Source organism: Patiria miniata, unplaced genomic scaffold, assembly GCF_015706575.1.
Source record: "Patiria miniata isolate m_02_andy unplaced genomic scaffold, ASM1570657v1 HiC_scaffold_6, whole genome shotgun sequence".
Taxonomy (NCBI): domain Eukaryota; kingdom Metazoa; phylum Echinodermata; class Asteroidea; order Valvatida; family Asterinidae; genus Patiria; species Patiria miniata.
In genome coordinates, this window is record NW_024037073.1 from 8,657,122 (window position 1) to 8,674,474 (window position 17,353).

Below are 17,353 nucleotides of genomic sequence, written 5' to 3' on the forward strand. Positions count from 1 at the left end.
TGAAGTTCTGACTTCATATCCCTTTTCTAAAACCCCTCCCATTTGCGACAGATCAACATACTTTGGAAATTCCTAGTTTTTGAGTTAAAGTCCAAATATCTATTTCGTGATAACCTTGTGGAGACACGTGTATTGTGTATTCATATATAGAAATTGCCCGTGGAGACGTATACAATCTGTTGTTCCCTATTGTGTGCATGTCTCCAGAGGGCACGGTGTATCAGATCTACTTTTGTATTTCTTGAAAAAAGAAAGGAAATTAACAAATAAAATCTATATTTCGGGATCAAAATCGATAATAGCTACAACAGTTTCAATTTGTGCGTTTAATTTGCAACCAACTGCAGATGAAAAAAAAATACTGTAATTTATTGCAAACAATTCCTATCGGCACTGCGCGTATAGAAACTGAATCGAGGCGCCGGGGAATTAACCAATCCAAAAATATTCCATTTTGTCATTTCTTTTGTTCATTAATTAATAACCGTTTTTCCAAGTTGCCGATAAAAACGTTTGGGGCGGATTCAAACCCTAACTTTCTATAGAGCATATATAGTTTCTAGGTTAAAGAAATAATCTAAGTTGAATGTTTTTTCCCTATATTGGACTCTAAAATTGACCAAGTGCCCACATGAACTTGACTTTAGATTTCATCAGGTCGCGTTCATGCAAATAAATATGCCTAAATTGTCCAAGTAACTTTTAAAGTTGCTCTACCGAAGAGTCTATTTCTCCTTAAAAAATGGCACCCTTGCCTCGTGCGTTCATTGCCCGCAATTAGGCCTAGGGCCTATATTGTTCGCTTTTTGAGAGAATGATTTGTTTAATGACCTATTTTTTGTTAATCATACGATGGGTAACTTTTACCTGTTATGCCTTTCGCGCATTTTGTTCGTTTGCAACTAGCATCCAAAGAAGAACGTTCCCGAACCCAACCTGTTAAAATTTTAGCTCAGTGCGGATATTAAGCCTATTGTCCAACCTTTTCGTTTGTAACAAAAAATTGGTCATTAAACAAATCGTTCTCTCAAAAAGCGAACTTTCGATGACGCAGACTCGGACGCGATTTCGTGCAACACTATCCCTAATGATTAGGCTCATCTCTGAGCGTCGTTACTGGGTGAGTCAAAAAAAGCGGAACCCACCTCCCCCCCCCCAAAAAAAATACTGAAATTGCTCAATCTGTTCAAAGAATATCACCATTTAAACGCAATGACCCTAAAACATGTCTCGTCCAAAAAAGGCAATTTATTGTGTGTTTTGACAGTTTGGCACAACAAACAAAATGACACAGAATACTGACACAGTTTCAAGAATTGTTACCAACTGTAGTACACAACCTGGCTAAGCAAAAACATGTGATTTATAAAATCCACTTTTCAAGAAGACGGGCCATCAAACGGACTTTGTTGCACATTGTTAACGTTTAAACTGAGATTTTATCACTTGTAATGTTTGAAGACAATTGTGACGACGATTCTTGGAATCGTATTTTTTGGACGAGACAGGTTTTATGGTCATTGTGTTTAACTGGTATATTCTTTGAACGGATTGACCAATTTCAATTTTTTTTGTCTAAAAGTTGCTTATGAAATTGGCTTTCCATTCATTATTATTTTATGGTGCGACATAGTTTTTAAATATGAAATATAATTTTTGGGGTCTGGGCAGTCCACTTTTTTTTTTAACTCGCCCTATTACCAACATCGGCTAGCCAGACAGACGTTTTCAAGGGGTGCTCACCATCTAAGTAACTGTTGGTTTAGGCCTACTTCATTTAGGGATTTAGGGGTCCTCTTCATTGCAACGGATCCGAAATGCCTTTAAAAATGGTGACCGACAATTTAATCGTTCGTAAAAATGAGATCCGAATTATTTTATTCAGTTTCGAAAAATCATGATGTCTCCCAATGATAATTAAAAAAACGATTCCCAATCAATTCGATTCTAATTCTCCCCAAAACCGCCCCTGCCGCATTGCACCGATCAATGTAACGGAAAAAACGTTTCCGTTAAAATCTAATCGATAATCCATAGTGTGAAAGAACGTTCATGCATAATGTATGCACGCAACGTATATGCACACACACGTAATATGCATACGTATCTAGCGCAGTGCAGGCTGAGGTTATCTTTTTCTCTCTACGCACCGCAGTACGTCCATATCCATCCACTTAGCAACGCACTATTTCCCAAATTAGCTTAACATTATTTCGAAAATATTCGACGAATTGGGATTGAAATTTAGGACAAAACATTTCTTTCGACGTATTTATCAATATCATTGAAAGAAATTATTGTTTCTACGGGTAAATCATTCTCATTGTGGGTAGAGGGAGCGGCCATTGGCGGACGATTTACCGGTTGATGGGCAGTGACGAGGTTTAGCAACTGTTGCCTTGAGAATAAACGCCATAGCCACCGTAGTCCTGGCGACTGTAACCCGCCAACTACAAGGTAATTTTTCCTTTTTGATTCGTTGATGTGTGGATAGACTGTAGCCTGTGCGAACAAACTGTACATTCCGATACCATTTTGGGTCGAATCTTTTGCTTATTTTTGCGGGTTTGAAGGAGAAATACTGCGGGACGTTGGGCCTTGTTTTTCTCAAGCGGCGTTCCAAAATGGCGATTTTGCGCGGGCAGTTTTCTAACGTGTGCAAATTTGCAGTTTGTTCGGGTCGGGCCGCCGGGCCGGCAAGCAGTGGTACGTAACGAAACGTCCATTCTCGGCCGGGTCTTGTTTATGACTTGGATTTTCTTCGAAGTTTAAATGGTTGTTCGTATTGTTTTATTACATTGCATGGTCACATTGTTTCATTTTGTGAAGTAGCCTACGACTTGATGATCAGATTGGGATTTGTTGTAATTTGTAGTGCATTTTAAATGTGAAATTCGAGAAAAAATATGTTGATTGTCGGGGGTGTTTGATTTGTGTGTTTTGTCAACAATGACTTCGCATGCTCAGCTTAAGTTAACCTGGCTTTGTTGTATGGTTGTGTATGGATAGCCACCAGACTTGAAATGTGCAATGAAGATAAATTATGTTGCATTGTTGGAGAGTTTGCGATGCACAAATTCTGTTTGTAGCGCAAACTGTCCCAGGATGTTATGTGTTATGTACAGCATAACTTCACTACACACTTCCGAATCTGCGGTATGCCGTATGGCATCACTGCAAAAAAAGACACTAACGTTTAACGTGGTCGAAGCCAAAATATAATACTACAATTTGTTTATCTAGACTCTAGATGTTGAAATAACATCGGTGTTATGTTTGTAATATTTTGGCGATCATGAAGTGTAGGGCCCCTGTTTTGTTTTGATCAAATTAGAGTCAAAAATGTTTTTTATTGCTCAAAAATCACCTTTCATGCCTTTATTGTCAGACCCCCTAAAGCTACGCGGTCCTTTTTCTACGCACTCACCTTCAATTTCTGTGTGACGATGCGCGCGCGTATGCAAGCGTTACCTGCGCAGATAATCGAGATTCGAGGATACAATCAAAAGCAGACTTTTCTCAAATCTAATGACACTCTTTTTGCAATTTTGAACAGATTCTTGGGGTAGAAATCATGATTTTCCTGCGCGGTTTGTGCTTTGCGATTCAGCGCGCCGTGCGTGCTCATGGTACATCGCGCGGTGATCGCCATCTATATTTTCGGGTCGCATGTTGTCGCCACGCTGTCATTGTCATTTTATTCCCAAATTTCCCTCAAAAAATCAAAACCCCGCCCTCTATCTATGACATACCTGTTTATTGAGAATGTCGCCAACTAGTTTGGTAGGTCCAATAATTTTAAATTGGATTTTGTTTCCTTAAAGGAACTTGGCCCTACACTACACGATCGCCTGTATTTGATCAGAATTATAATTATCATACTTTCATAGGAATTAGATTTTTAAGAAGAGAAATCGATATGGAAAGATTTTGCTATCATACCTTGCAAACCCCCCTCCCCCCCTCCCCCCCCCCCCCCCCAGCCCAGGTTGGATTCCTCCGTTGTGTGTATAATGCGACGGAGTCCAGGGTATCCATTTCTGCTGCCATAGTGAAAATTTTTACGTTTCAAGTCTTCACACGAGTTCGTACTGAGGATGTTTACGACGAAAGCATGGATCGGCGATTTATTTTCTGTAAACACGTTGCCCACATACATATTTACTTTTTCTAAACCAAGCATCTTTGTAATTCCGGACACAAGGAATATGTAAATGAATATTCAGCTTTCTCCATCAAGTAAAAATGTTGGGGGGGGGGGAATGTAAAAAAATTCACATTGGCAGCAGAAATTGATGGACGTCAGTGGGAATGCAATGAAGATGTCCAACCTGGGCTAACCCCCCCCCCCCTCAATGGTCAGGAACAGAAAATATGAGAAAACAACTCAAAACCTACTTTGTATGTTAAGATATACATGTACATGTAAATGTATGCATGGCACAACCATAAGACTTACTTTGTGCAGATTCTGTATAAAATGACCAAAACCTGGGTGCCAAAATTAATTTTAAAGGATCCTTTTCTTTCTGAAATACATGTCAAGATTTTGATCTTTTCTTCTCCTATGAGAGCGTGTGTGAGGCTACTAAGTAAGTGACGGGATATAAATCCACTATTCGGTTTTGATTTTAGGAACTGCATTCAAAACCAACCTTCAAATTTTTTTAGCATTCCATTTTTTGGGGACACAGGCTAAAAAAGCAGTTTCATTGTTCTGCATTCACTTGCTGGTGGTCTTCTTAGGGTATGAAATGAATAGCCTGCCCATTTAACTTTCAGAGAGTTGACGCCCATTTTTCTCAACATTCACAGCTCTTGAGTGTTTTAGTAAAAGGCCCAGTGGCCATTGAATCCTGCAAACTATAGCCAGTCATTGGGAGGGCATTGCATGCAGTACCTCACTCATAACTTTTTGTTGACATGACTGTGAGCTGAATGGGAACTTCCGGTGAAATCGGATAACCGTTATACGGTTTAAAAAAATTGGGATAACCGGATTTTGAAATGTCCGATTTCTCCCACCACTAGAGGTTATACATTTTGCACACATTTTTTTTCCAGCTACTTCCTTTTAATGTTTGACTTCTCCACGTTTCCTGTTTCAAAAGCACGGTGTTTAGTACGAGGTAGTTAAAGGCAGGAAATTCATGTAGTTTGTGACTGCATTGCTACATGATATCCTCATATTGATTTACTGCCCTTGATTTTAAATGTTCACAGTTTATTTCCTTGTGAATTGTTGTCGGGTTAAGCATTTTAACTTTCTTGATGGTCATCAAATGCTTGTGTAAACTCTTTATAGGTTAAACTTGAATAAAATAACTGGTGTTCCGAGTTTATTGCACTTCAGCAATGAGCATTTGTAAAATTCATAAGTTGTTACATGTATGTATATGTTCCAGCTTTAGAATGCTCTGGTTTCATTGTTAGTGTTATTCTCAGCGATTATGTGTACAGGTATTGATTCTGCAAATCTTTACATCTCAACCAATTCCATACAGTCTGAAAATAAGAATCATAATTTCACTTTTAGTTTTTGTGAAATCAATACCCAAGTGGTAACACATCCTTTTTAACCCTAACTCCCTAGGCCTTTTTTGCTAGGGTGTAGACTCAATCCGGCAAAATCCTCCAACTGGCTTCATGGGAAAAATAGCATAGCCTCAATCCTGCAAATTCCTCCATTGTTTCTTGAATATGGTCCGTGGAGGGGTTACCACTGCCTGAATCCTGCAAAATCCTGCGACAGTGACTGTCATTAATGTTGAGGCTTGGCCAATGACATCCTGGAGCAGTGCAGAGGATTTCAAGCATAATCCAGGCCTATATTTATGCATGGCTGAGCAAAAACAACGCAATGTCTGACCCAAGACCTTGACAAAGTGCATCCTAAGAAATCAGTAACGCACTTTTGCCAGGTAAGGCCAAAAAAAAAAAGTCGGTCTCTGGTCAGCACGCACGTCGATTTTAATCATGCGCGTCAATCTTTTTTTTTTCCAAAATGTTCCGCGGTAGCTCCAACAGCGCCCTCTATTTCCGCACCTCAATTTTTTTTACCTATGAGCACCAAGGAATGGGGAAATTGCACCAAGGCAAATGATAAAGGGCACCAAAGCAAATGATGGAGGACACCAATGTATAATGAGGACACCAAAAAAGCAAAATAGTACCCCACCTTGTCTGTACAATCCAAGCTTGAAAAAAAAAAAAAAAAGCCGCGTGGCCGCGTCAATTCCGGAACTTTGGTCTGACCAGAGACCGAATATTTTTTTTTTTTGGCCTAACCTCAATCCTCCAAATGCCTCCACTTTGGCAAAGAGTATTTTGAAGGATTCAGGGCGGTTAGGGTTAATATAACCTCCCATTCAGTACTAAAGTTTAGTGTGTCATGTCCCAACCACAGAAATGGTCCCTATAGTTGGGAAGACGCTATAGGTGGGGAGAAACAGAAGTATTGTAGAGGCTTCTCCCAAAGCTTTTTGATGGGTCAGTTTGGCATCAACTCCCAAGAGGGGACCGTAAATTACACTATTGCTGAAAATAGTACTTACTCCTTGATGTAAGTAATTTCAATTCCAAAAATGTTAGATTTGTCCAATCCCAGTGCTCTACTTGTACCAGGGTTTGCCCAAAGCAAGTGCTTGCGTGCATTTGATCAGTTACTCCTGCTGCATGTTTATCAATATTCATCAAGTACAAAAGTAGGTGCCGTCTTTTATTTGTAATAGACATAAAAAGTATTTGAAATGAGAATTCCGTTTATTTATTTTATAATTTATTTATTTTCTTTGGAAGTGCTTCCTTTAGAAAAAAAAACTCTAGAGAGAACAGGAAATGCAAAATAAAAAGTAATTGTAGTGGAAAGCGATTGCATGAATTTTAAAAGAAATGACCTAACTTATTGTTCCCCTCCCCCTACAACATAAAATTTCAATGAAATGCGAGGCCTTTATAATTTCAGTGACTGCCTTCAAAAAGTGTGTCTCCTTCCCCCTTTTCCCCTTGAACTGATACAATCTCTGCAGTACTAAAATAATGGGTTTTTTTCCTTCAAAGGTAGAGTACATCATTTGTCAATTGTGCATTTGTTTCTAAAGACGGGTGCTTAAACAACTATTCCTGATGAAGTTTTAGCTCTGTGAATACTATACATTCCGAGAAAACAATATTTTAGGATCTTGATTTCAATTCAAAAGTTGCCGCGTCATGTTTTGAATTGCACCCGAAATCAGCATCCGGGACGCATTCTCATTCAGCCGATTGCAGCTACGCGATGTGCACTGAACTGACAAATAATAGCAACCGCGCACGGGCGTGCGTCGCGTCACAGTGCGTGCGTGCACCCATTCACAGATTCGCTGAATTACAAGCCAACCACTAACTGAAATTCTAAAAAATGTGTCACTTGATGCATCTTTGGAAATGGCCTTCTTTTACTGTTTTTTTTTCTTCAAAACGACAGCATGCCAGAACGAATAGTTTCAAAGGGAGTTTAGTGCCATTACTATCTTTATACCAAGTAAGCTTTTCAACAATAACTTGGTCAGTTACTTTTGGATAGCTGCAAATGATCTACTCTACCTTACCTTAAAATATGGTTTAGTTAAGGGGAATATACAACATTTGCAAACATCGCAAAATAAAACTACCAAGTTTTTACAAAATACCTTACTAGGATGTTGGTAAATGACAGTCTCAAGCATCTTGTAAAATTATGGCACCTGGTGCGAAGTCATTTTCAAGAAAATGGTATTTTTGTAAACATTTCCAATGGTGGTCGGCCGACCAGCGTTGGAAAAACCTAACTATTTTTCAACTACTGCTCCAAATTTACCATTTTTTCAGTCCAAATTTTGTTTGCTATTGGTTACATGTTCATGAACGGGTGCAGGCCAGCTAGGCTGGTTCCCTTGCCTTACAATTTTCCATCATCTGTAAATTGATCCATTTTATCTTTTGTGGAGTCAGGGAACGAGACTACTTGAACAGTTTTGTTTTTCTTGGTTTTTCCAACCTTTTCGAACACAAAACTTAAAAAATGTCAGTGTAACAATATTTGATCTATTATACTAACCCCTCAAATAGTTCATTTCTGAAAATTACAGCAAAAGCCAATGATGTACATTCCCTTTACATTTGTAAATGAAAGTACAGTTTGACCATTTCGGATGGAAGACTGTTTTCTGTTGCTAGGGAACTGTGCGGTGATAGTCCCAAAAACTGCATGTGCATTGTGTGCTTTGTAAATTGATAATTCACTACGCGGGAGTTTGTAGTTTGGTGCGATTTTTGGTCATGTTTGCTTCCGATATTTGCCCATGGAACACATTCGCTCCAAACAGCAAGCTGCTATCAGCCTTGGTGCTTTGTCTTTACCATCACTCCTAGCCATTACTCCTCCCCAACAACACCACCCATAGCAACGGGGTCCGGCCCAGCATGTTGTCATTCCACTTCACCCCCTAATCTGTTACCATAGTAAACACAGAGCATTTGCCTTGTTTCTAGGCAACCCCAACAACCAATAAAGCATGCTCGCCCCTATTGGTTATTGAAGTTTGCGAAGTATGGTGCAATTTATCTAGCCACAGAAGAACAACTCGTACTTAGCCGAGTGCTACCAAGGAAATGGAGGAATTTGTCGTCTGGCGTCTGTGTAATTTGGGGATATATGTGTGGCAGAGATAGTGGTGACGTTCAAAAGTGCAGGTTTTAATAACAGTATTTGGAATGATGAGAGTGGCATGACACTCCAGTGCATTGGAGACGTGAAGTGCACTGAAGAATGAGTACTAATTACATTTCTCATCGTCTAGTTTTCAACTCGATTTATCAAAGTGTGAAGCACTTGTTTATTTAGTGTTCAGAGGAGCAAATATGACTTTAAATCATAATAACATGTATTTCTTCAGAGAAAAAGAGGGGCATTTTAGATGACTGGATTAAATTTTTAAAATTTGTTTGTCTTAATCGCATTCAACTCCTGGATGTTCTTTCTGCTAAAATTAGCTAGTTTGTTTTAACTAATGGTTCCCCAAAATTATAATGGAGGTTATTTCCGAAAGTTTTGTCCGAAAATTTATTTAATTTCATTTGTCTTGAATTCAACAAAACTCTCCACATATTCCTAAACAAATAAAATCCCCATCAAAAATATTAGTAAGGAGTAACATATAAAAAGGTTCATCTTTAAAAGGTAACATTTACAAACATCCAAAAACAAAACTACCAAGTTATTCTGAAATACCTTACTTGACTGTAAGTGAATAATAGTCTCAAGCATCCTGTGAAATCAATGGCACCTGGAGTGCTGTCATTTTTCGAGAAAAGTAGAATTTCAACGATAACTGACTTTTCAAATACTGCCCCCATTTTACCAAACTTACTTAGTCCACGTTTTGTTTGCAATCGGTTACGTATCCGTGAACTGGTGAAATTAAAGCCAGCTAGTCTGGTTCCCTGACCTGACAATTGCCCAACGCAGGAATAACTGTTCTGGTAAAGTAATCAATGGATTAGTATTCATGAACATACACATACACCCCCAACACACACGTTTATGTTACATACCTAGTGTGGACATTCCTTTGTTTTAAGCAGGAAAAAACCTTGTTTTACTCGTACTGTGAACACTTTTTCAACCTGAATTGTTGAGGATGATTTCCTTTAGTGTTCCTCTACATCCTCTTCATTTTTGTGACTGATAACTCTAACCCAAAATTTTTGTGAAAGGGGGACACCTTGGGTGGCCATGGGCAAGTCCACACAAAGTTCATTTTGCCTCCCGTCCCATTCCTGACCATTTTCAAGTCAATAGACCTTGATCATTCTGCCACCATTGCAGTCATGTTCCCTGTATCCATTAACAGTTACTGAATGATAATGTTTTTGTGCAAAAAGGAACCAGACAACTTTCCTTCCAGCCTCCCTTTGGAGTTTGGTTACGTTGATTTGAATGGGCAAAAATCAAGATGGCCGCAAAATGATAATGGTCTATAGGAAATACATTTTTCAGACTTTACTCTGAAATCACATTAAATCGGAGAGAAAGACATACATTTCAGTCATGTTCCCTGTATCCATTAACAGTACCATAGTATGACAGTACTAAATGATAATGCTTTTGTGCAGAAAGGAATTTGACAATTTTTCCCTCCAGCCTCGCTTTGGTTACGTTGATTTGAATGGGCAAAAATCAAGATGGCCGCAACATGATAATGGTCTAATAGGCATTACATTTTTTAGACTTTACTCTGACATCACTTTAAATCGGCGAGAAAGAAATACAACAAAAACATCTTTCAAACCTTCAAATTTTCAGGCTTTTTTTAAAATTGAAAATATCCCTCATGCAAGCTAATGCCAAATAAGATCCGAGTTTGCTTTGCGTGTTTACAGGTGCTTTTGCCATCCTGGCAATTTTTTTTTTATTTTTATTTAAACTGAAACTGATTTTAAAAAAAGACTCAACCATGAAATTTCGCACCACATGGGGATAGAGTTACGGTAGTGGTGCGAAATTGCATGGTTGAGTCTTTTTTTCAAAATCAGTTTCGGTTTAAATAAAAATAGAAAAAAAATTACGGCAAATGTAAATCAGAAAAACAAAACTGAATGTACTGTATGACCTCGCTAGTCCAAACACGTACTGAATACATTTTTGTCACAATTCATTGAAGTAGGAAGTTACGCTTTGATATGAGTTACCCCACATGAAGCAGGAAAAATATTCCCACGAGAATCAAAATGAATTGATATCCAATTACAACGAATACGTGACATATCACAGTATAGAGTTTTATTTTGACAATGCAACAAAGGCAATGCAAACCTGCATAGAAATTTGCATTTTGCTAGCCTCATGTCAACACTCAACAAATATACAGACACTGTCCCAGTCAGGCGTTCCAGTCGTTGCTAACAACAAACTTTTTCACCGCTGCTATGGGCGACAGCTGGAAAGCAGCTGACAAGACGGGTGACCTTGGTTGACCTTGGGCAACCTTCTGCAGTGCAAACCTTATGAATTATTAATCACTTTCAATGTGTTACCAGATGAAAATTTGAGGATTTGGGATTCGTTACTCTTTGTGTTTTTTTTTTTTTTTTTAGAGCAGTGGTGTTGATTTAGATTGAGATAGTTGTAAAGTACTGGGTTTTTTTTTCTTACAAATTAATACGAATGAATTGTCACTCTTTAAGTACAGCTTTCATAAGAAGATGTGAAAGAACAGAAGCCCCTCCCATCCCCCGCCCCATGATACCCCTACCTTCATCTCGGTACTACATCACTCCTCAATATCAAATAGAATGACATCAATTTTTGGGCATATTCCATCGATGTGGAATGTATGAAATTTTAAAAATTGGTGGGGAGGGCATTTTCAATGTGCAGTTTTAAAATTTAATTTGAATAAAAGTGATTAAATTTAAATTAACCCTAATTGCCTAGGTCATGTTTTTCTAGGATTCATTCTCAATCCTGCAAAATCCTCCAACTGCCACCATGTAAAAATTGGATACAGCCTTAACATGCTTAATCCCAACTCCCTAGGCCTTTTTGCTAGGATGTAGCCTCAATCTAGCAAAATCCTTTAATTGGTCTCATGGGAAAATATTATATAGCCTCAATCCTGCAAATTCCTCAATTATTTCTTGAATATGGTCCGTGGAGGAGTGACCACTGTCTGAATCCTGCAGCAGTGACTGTCAATATGTTGAGGCTTGGCCAGTGACATCCTGGAGCAATACGGAGGATTTTAAGCATAATGCAGGCCTATATTTATGCATGGCTGAGCAAAAACAACCCAAGGTCCGGCCCAAGACCTTGACAAAGTGCATCCTACAAAATCAGTTATGCACTTTTGCCATGTAACCTCAATCCTCCAAATTCCTCCACTTTGGCAAAGAGGATTTTGAAGGATTCAGGGCGGTTAGGGTTAATCCTTCAAAAAATAATGGATACTTTTGAAGGATTAAGGCTGTATCCATCCCCCCTCCCCCCCCCCCCCATTTGTTCATTGGAGGGGTGACCACTGCCTCAATCCTTCAAAATCATCCAACAATCACTGTATTACATGTACATTGGGGCAGTGTGGATGATATCCAGAAGCAGTACGGATGATGTCCAGTATAAACAATGCAGGGTACAGCTTAACCCTAACCCACCTCAATCCTCCAAGCTACTCCTGGCAGTTTTGAGGGATTTTGGAGGATTGAGGATGAATGGTGTTTGAGAAGCATGAGGATTTTGGAGGATTGAGGATGAATGGTGTTTGAAGAAGAGGAGGATTTTGAAGGTTTGAGTTGCTGGGTGTCCTTCATTTCAACATCAGTGCAAAATTGTTGGGTGGAGGATGGTTTCTACATGCAGCAAAAAGGGCCTAGGGGGTTCGGGTGAAGACATTGACAAACCGCATCCTTGACAATCAACTGACAAATCCTTCAAAATCCTCCAAAAAACACTGCTTGTATGATTTTGGAGGATTGAGGAGGGTTAGTGTGAATTTACAATGTACTCCAAGTAATGTGAGAGTTCTCTGTATCTAAGGACGAAAAACCTCATTCAAATTGCATTGTGCCATCCTGTACTCCTGCAGGCATTGGATTTATATTGAGAGGCATCACAGTCGTTCAAGATGCAATCAATCAGTGCGACTACTCAGCAGCAACAGATCTCAGCGCCGACCATCATCACCACACACCAGGCACAGCATCAGCCCAGCACGCAGACCATACAGGCCCAGCAGTTTGTACAAGTCGCAGGTAAGTACCCCACAAGAAGTGAGGCACGGTCATTTCTCACTTTAACAAAACCGAAACCCCTTGCTTTCAGTTTTGTCTTTCCCTGTTTCTCTTGCAGGGAAAATATTTACCTCCATTACCGCTGGGCAAGTAACTCGATTACTCGATTACTCGCGAGTAGTTTATGCTTCTGGTTCTACCTGTGGTTTTCATCTACTTTACTCGTCCTGGCGCGAGTAAAAGCAGGTACTCGCGAGTAGCAATTTAGGGTTTAGGGTTCCCGTAAATGACCCAAAATGTCTCACAGTATGGATATCTCAGTGCTGAAGAATGTGGTTTGCCTTGCACGCTATTTGCTAGTAAGTTACTTCATGTCATACTAACATGTCATTTTTCTGCATTTATGGGAACTACTTGCGAGTACTTGACTACTCGTGAGTAATTCTTTGCGAGTACTTGAGTAGAAAAATCCACTACTGGCCCAGGCCTACTTCACATCATATAACTTTGTCAGCTATTTTTTTTTTCAAATAAGCAATTTGGTAAATTTTACAAAAAAGATGAATGTCTAAATTTTATAGGGTTGAGATTTGTCATGGTTTGTCCTGATTTTCAGGATTTTTTTTAAAGAATCCCTTGTGAAATCTGGAATTCCTGAGGTTTTACTGTAAAGGTGCTTTACCTATAAAAATGTATAAAAGAGATGAGTATTTTAACGAGAGCCTTTAGGCAAATACAATATACGTACATGTACCGGGGCCTTCAGCAACTCTTAAACCCTAGCTCTGTTGAACAGCATGACATGGATAAACTAAATTGACACAAGTGAGTTTTGAATCTACTATCTTTGGAACACTGAACTGATGGTCTACTAACTGAGGTCCTCAACTCTGCTGTTGATTTGTCAAGGTCTTTGTCGAAGGAAGGCAAGTCTGAAGTCATATGCCATGTGGTGAAGCACAGTTCTAAATATTACTCCAAAAAAGTGAACCTGAGCTGTTTCCTAGTCTTGTTTAATTGATGAATTTTTAAAGTGAGTGATTAATTGTTATCTGTTTTTGCAACCAATGACAGCCCCAGTTACTGAGCCAGTCAAGGATGTCCCCTCGGCTGGCACCACAGTGACCCTGCAGACCATCCCCGTCAGCCAGGCCTCCCAGCAAGGGGTGTACCAAGGACACGTGCAGTACGTAGACGGGGGCGATCACACAAGTTCCATCTATGCTAACGGCGCTATGTGAGCTCATTATCAAATCATCCTGCATGCTGGCCCAATAACACCCACCTTAACCCCCCTCCTACCCTCTCTCCCTCCCCCTCTACCCCTTCCCTTTGTGCTGGCCTGGTTGGTGTGGTGTTCACTTGTCGCATTGGTAGAAGTTCAGTTTTACTTTAAGTTGTAGGACAAGATGAAAAACCAAACAGGAAAACCATTGACAAGATCCTAAACGAGCAAGTTGTGGGGTCTGCAGGTTTCATTGAGTCACAGATATACTTACACGGAGGATTGCTCGGAGTCGAGTAAATGCAATAATCCATGTAACAAAATCCACTTCAGAAACTACGTTGGTACATTTCCGAGTTTCCTGTTTGCGGCCGGTTCGGACTGTGCGCGAAATCGAATGTGGATTGGAATTTGTAACATCATGTATAGTTTTCATGCTGCGAATTCGTAAAAAGTTGAACGCATCATTCAATTCCAGCAAATTTCGCGGTGAATGTTTCCTGATGTCAAATTCGCTTTGCATTCGCATTCGTGTTAAGTATTAACTAACCTAAAGACAGATACACAAAACACTCCAATTAAAAAAGCCAAAACTGAAATCTGTTTGATAAATGACAAATTAACTAATCAGCCAGCCTTTGTGGTTTGCGGTGCAGTATTTTTCTGTTGGTGTTAAGGGGCTTTGCTGTGCATTACATATTACACAACGCTTGAGGTGTCATGTCTTCCACTGTGGATTTCATTTCGTTTCATTGGTTTTCTTAATTCATAGTGCAGCCAACTTTTCACGATTTAGAGACATATATATACAGGATCATTTGCAGTTATCTTAAAAAGTAAACTACCAAATTATTATCAAAAAGCTTACTTGGATTAAAGATCGTACTGGTACGGGTGCTAATCACCCCATGAAATGATTCCGTCTTGCTTGTTGTCATTTAAATCAAGAAATGTTGGTGATTTCCAATGACCGGTGATTTGACAGATTTTTGGAATAAAGGGGTTTTATTGACAAAGTTGTGTTTCATGATCAAAAAGTTGTACCGATGCATGGTTTTTCACTGTTTTCTCAAGTGTAATATCCACTGAGAAACTTCGTCAGGTTAGGTTTGAACATTCTTGTTTGGATTTTGAGTGGTGTAATTATTGGAAATGAACAAAATACATGAAAAGCAAATGATCCTGTATATATGTAGTGACTGCTCAAGTTCATTCTTGTCGGAGCTTTACTCAGTTCTAAAACGGCACGTCAGGAAAGGATTTTCACCGAAAGAAAAAAAAGGGTTTGAAAGAATCTTAAGCATGAGCAAGAGAAAGCTATTGCATCAGATTTTCAATTAGCTTTTTTCCCCCACTTATAACTCCAATTGGTTGTTGTGATGTCCAAGTTATTAGGCTTCAACGACCAGGCAATTCTAGGAAGAATCAGATTCAATGGAGCTTTTACACTAGCATGTGGGACATGAGCAAACTGTCTTCAAAATAAATTGTTATTTGAAAATTTGAACAAAGAAATGGACTGGATTGAGGGGCTTGAACCTGCGACCTCCGTATTACTGTTCCGGTGCTCTACCAACTGAGCTATCCAGACCTCTGTTGGAGGTTCCCCAGTGGGTCAATATCTTTTTTCAAGGGGCACTAGCCGTATCCTCTCTGAGTGACCCCCGTTTGCTATTTCCCAGGTCTGTATTGTGACTTTAGGCGTGATCCTTGGCTGCATGGCATATACAGCTATAAGGCTTCTGACCAAAGCCCCTTGAACAAAGATTGAACCAACTGGGGAATCGCCAACATATGGCTGGATAGCTCAGTTAGTAAGAGCACCGGAACGGTAATCCGGAGGTCGCAGGTTCAAACCACACTCAAGTCAATTTCTGTGTTGAACTTTCCCATTTTGAAGGGAATCTTATTCTTAATACTCAATGGAATCTAGATGGAATCGAAACTAATTACCAAAACATTGGAGTCAGCCAAGCCTACATGTTCACATTATAACGTGGTGCATGACATATTGTCCCCACAATTCTGAGTTTCTTGTCTGGCATGTCATAACCATAGCATGAGGTACTTGTTTTTTTTCCCCCTCACGGTAGTTTTTTTTCCCCTCATGGTAGATTAGTATGGACTCCGTGTACGAACAGCACATGTAGATGGTGCTTGGTGACCACTTTTGAGAGCTCCAATAGGAGGGACACAAAGGGTGCGCACTCTGGTTTGCACAAGTGCTGCGCCAAGTACGCACGACTAAAGTCAATTCTGAATGTGCGCAAACCATGCATTCAAATGTCCCTCCCAGTGGTCTCCCCCAACTCTCCCTTTTGTAACCGTTGAGGGGGTACTTGTGCACGGAGTCCATTGCATATATTTTTTTGGTTCCCAATAACCGGGCTCTTTGCTAACCAAACATCTTCATGCCTCTTGTCATCCCTATGATTCTGTGCCATCCCTCAGATAATGAGCTCATACGCTTTGGCTCACACTTGATATTGTGTGCGTAATGTTTCTTAACATGGTTTGAGTGCCGTTATCTAACTTAAGGATGTGTGTGTGTTATAGTTTTTGATATACCGATTTGGATGTAACATGTGTTACTGCAGAGGGTTCCTCTATGAGACAAAGGAACATCTGCCATTGTAGGAAGCATCTCTCTGAACTGTGGAACAGCGTTAAACAAGAATTTAAGGTTGAACAAAGATATTGACAAATTAGGAGAACTGCCAACATAGGGCTGGATAGCTCAGTTGGTAGAGCACCGGAACGGTAATCCAGAGGTCGCAGGTTCAGACCCTGCTCCAGTCAATTTCTTTGTTCAACTTTTCAAACTAAAGAATCTAGGGTGTTTCCTTATCTGCAGACTTTCTGGTCTTTAAATTGAACCATAGAATGTGCATCGTTCCTTGCAATGCGGGGTTCCAATTAAAATATGGTAAATTTACTTTGGTAAAGTGTTGTTCAAGTTTTGATGCTGTTTAGTGGAAAACTTAAACATGTTAATCTTAATGCTTAATATTTCAAAGTAGTTGCATTGAAAAAAAGATTTTTGCACAAAAATAAAGGCCTTAGCTGTAACTCCCTAGCATGATTTACTGGGAACCATACCCATCCTGGCAAATTCCAACACCATATGGGAAACTGCACACATTTTTGATTTTGATTCTGGAGGTGTGCCAACCCAATGTATATGACTGTCAGTTTAGGGGTACCGTACCCATCCTGACAGATTCCAACAAAACATGCCGTTGGGGTTTGATGGGTTGAGTTCTGTTAGGGTTAATATGTGTCCAGTCGCCTGCCTTTGTAAAGAGCACAACCCTTATGTACTGTATTTGAGCGCACCATAGCACAGCAGGTATGCCATTCCTGCACATAACTAACTCACCC

At 39.7% G+C, this 17,353-nt stretch overlaps 1 protein-coding gene across 6 annotated transcripts in view; it reads left to right on the forward strand.

The window, feature by feature from the left end:
- The first annotated feature begins 2,129 nt into the window (after positions 1-2,129).
- The window catches only part of LOC119742896 (transcription factor RFX3-like), a 28,577-nt gene continuing 13,353 nt past the window's right edge, over positions 2,130-17,353 (forward strand). For 2 of the 6 annotated variants that reach the window (XM_038219149.1, XM_038219150.1), the window contains exons 1-3: positions 2,131-2,457; positions 12,603-12,768; positions 13,822-13,984. In XM_038219149.1, the coding sequence (XP_038075077.1) occupies positions 12,642-12,768; positions 13,822-13,984 (290 nt within the window). In that variant the 5' untranslated portion in view covers positions 2,131-2,457; positions 12,603-12,641. The other 4 variants (XM_038219147.1, XM_038219151.1, XM_038219153.1 and 1 more) reach the window with 4 other exon arrangements.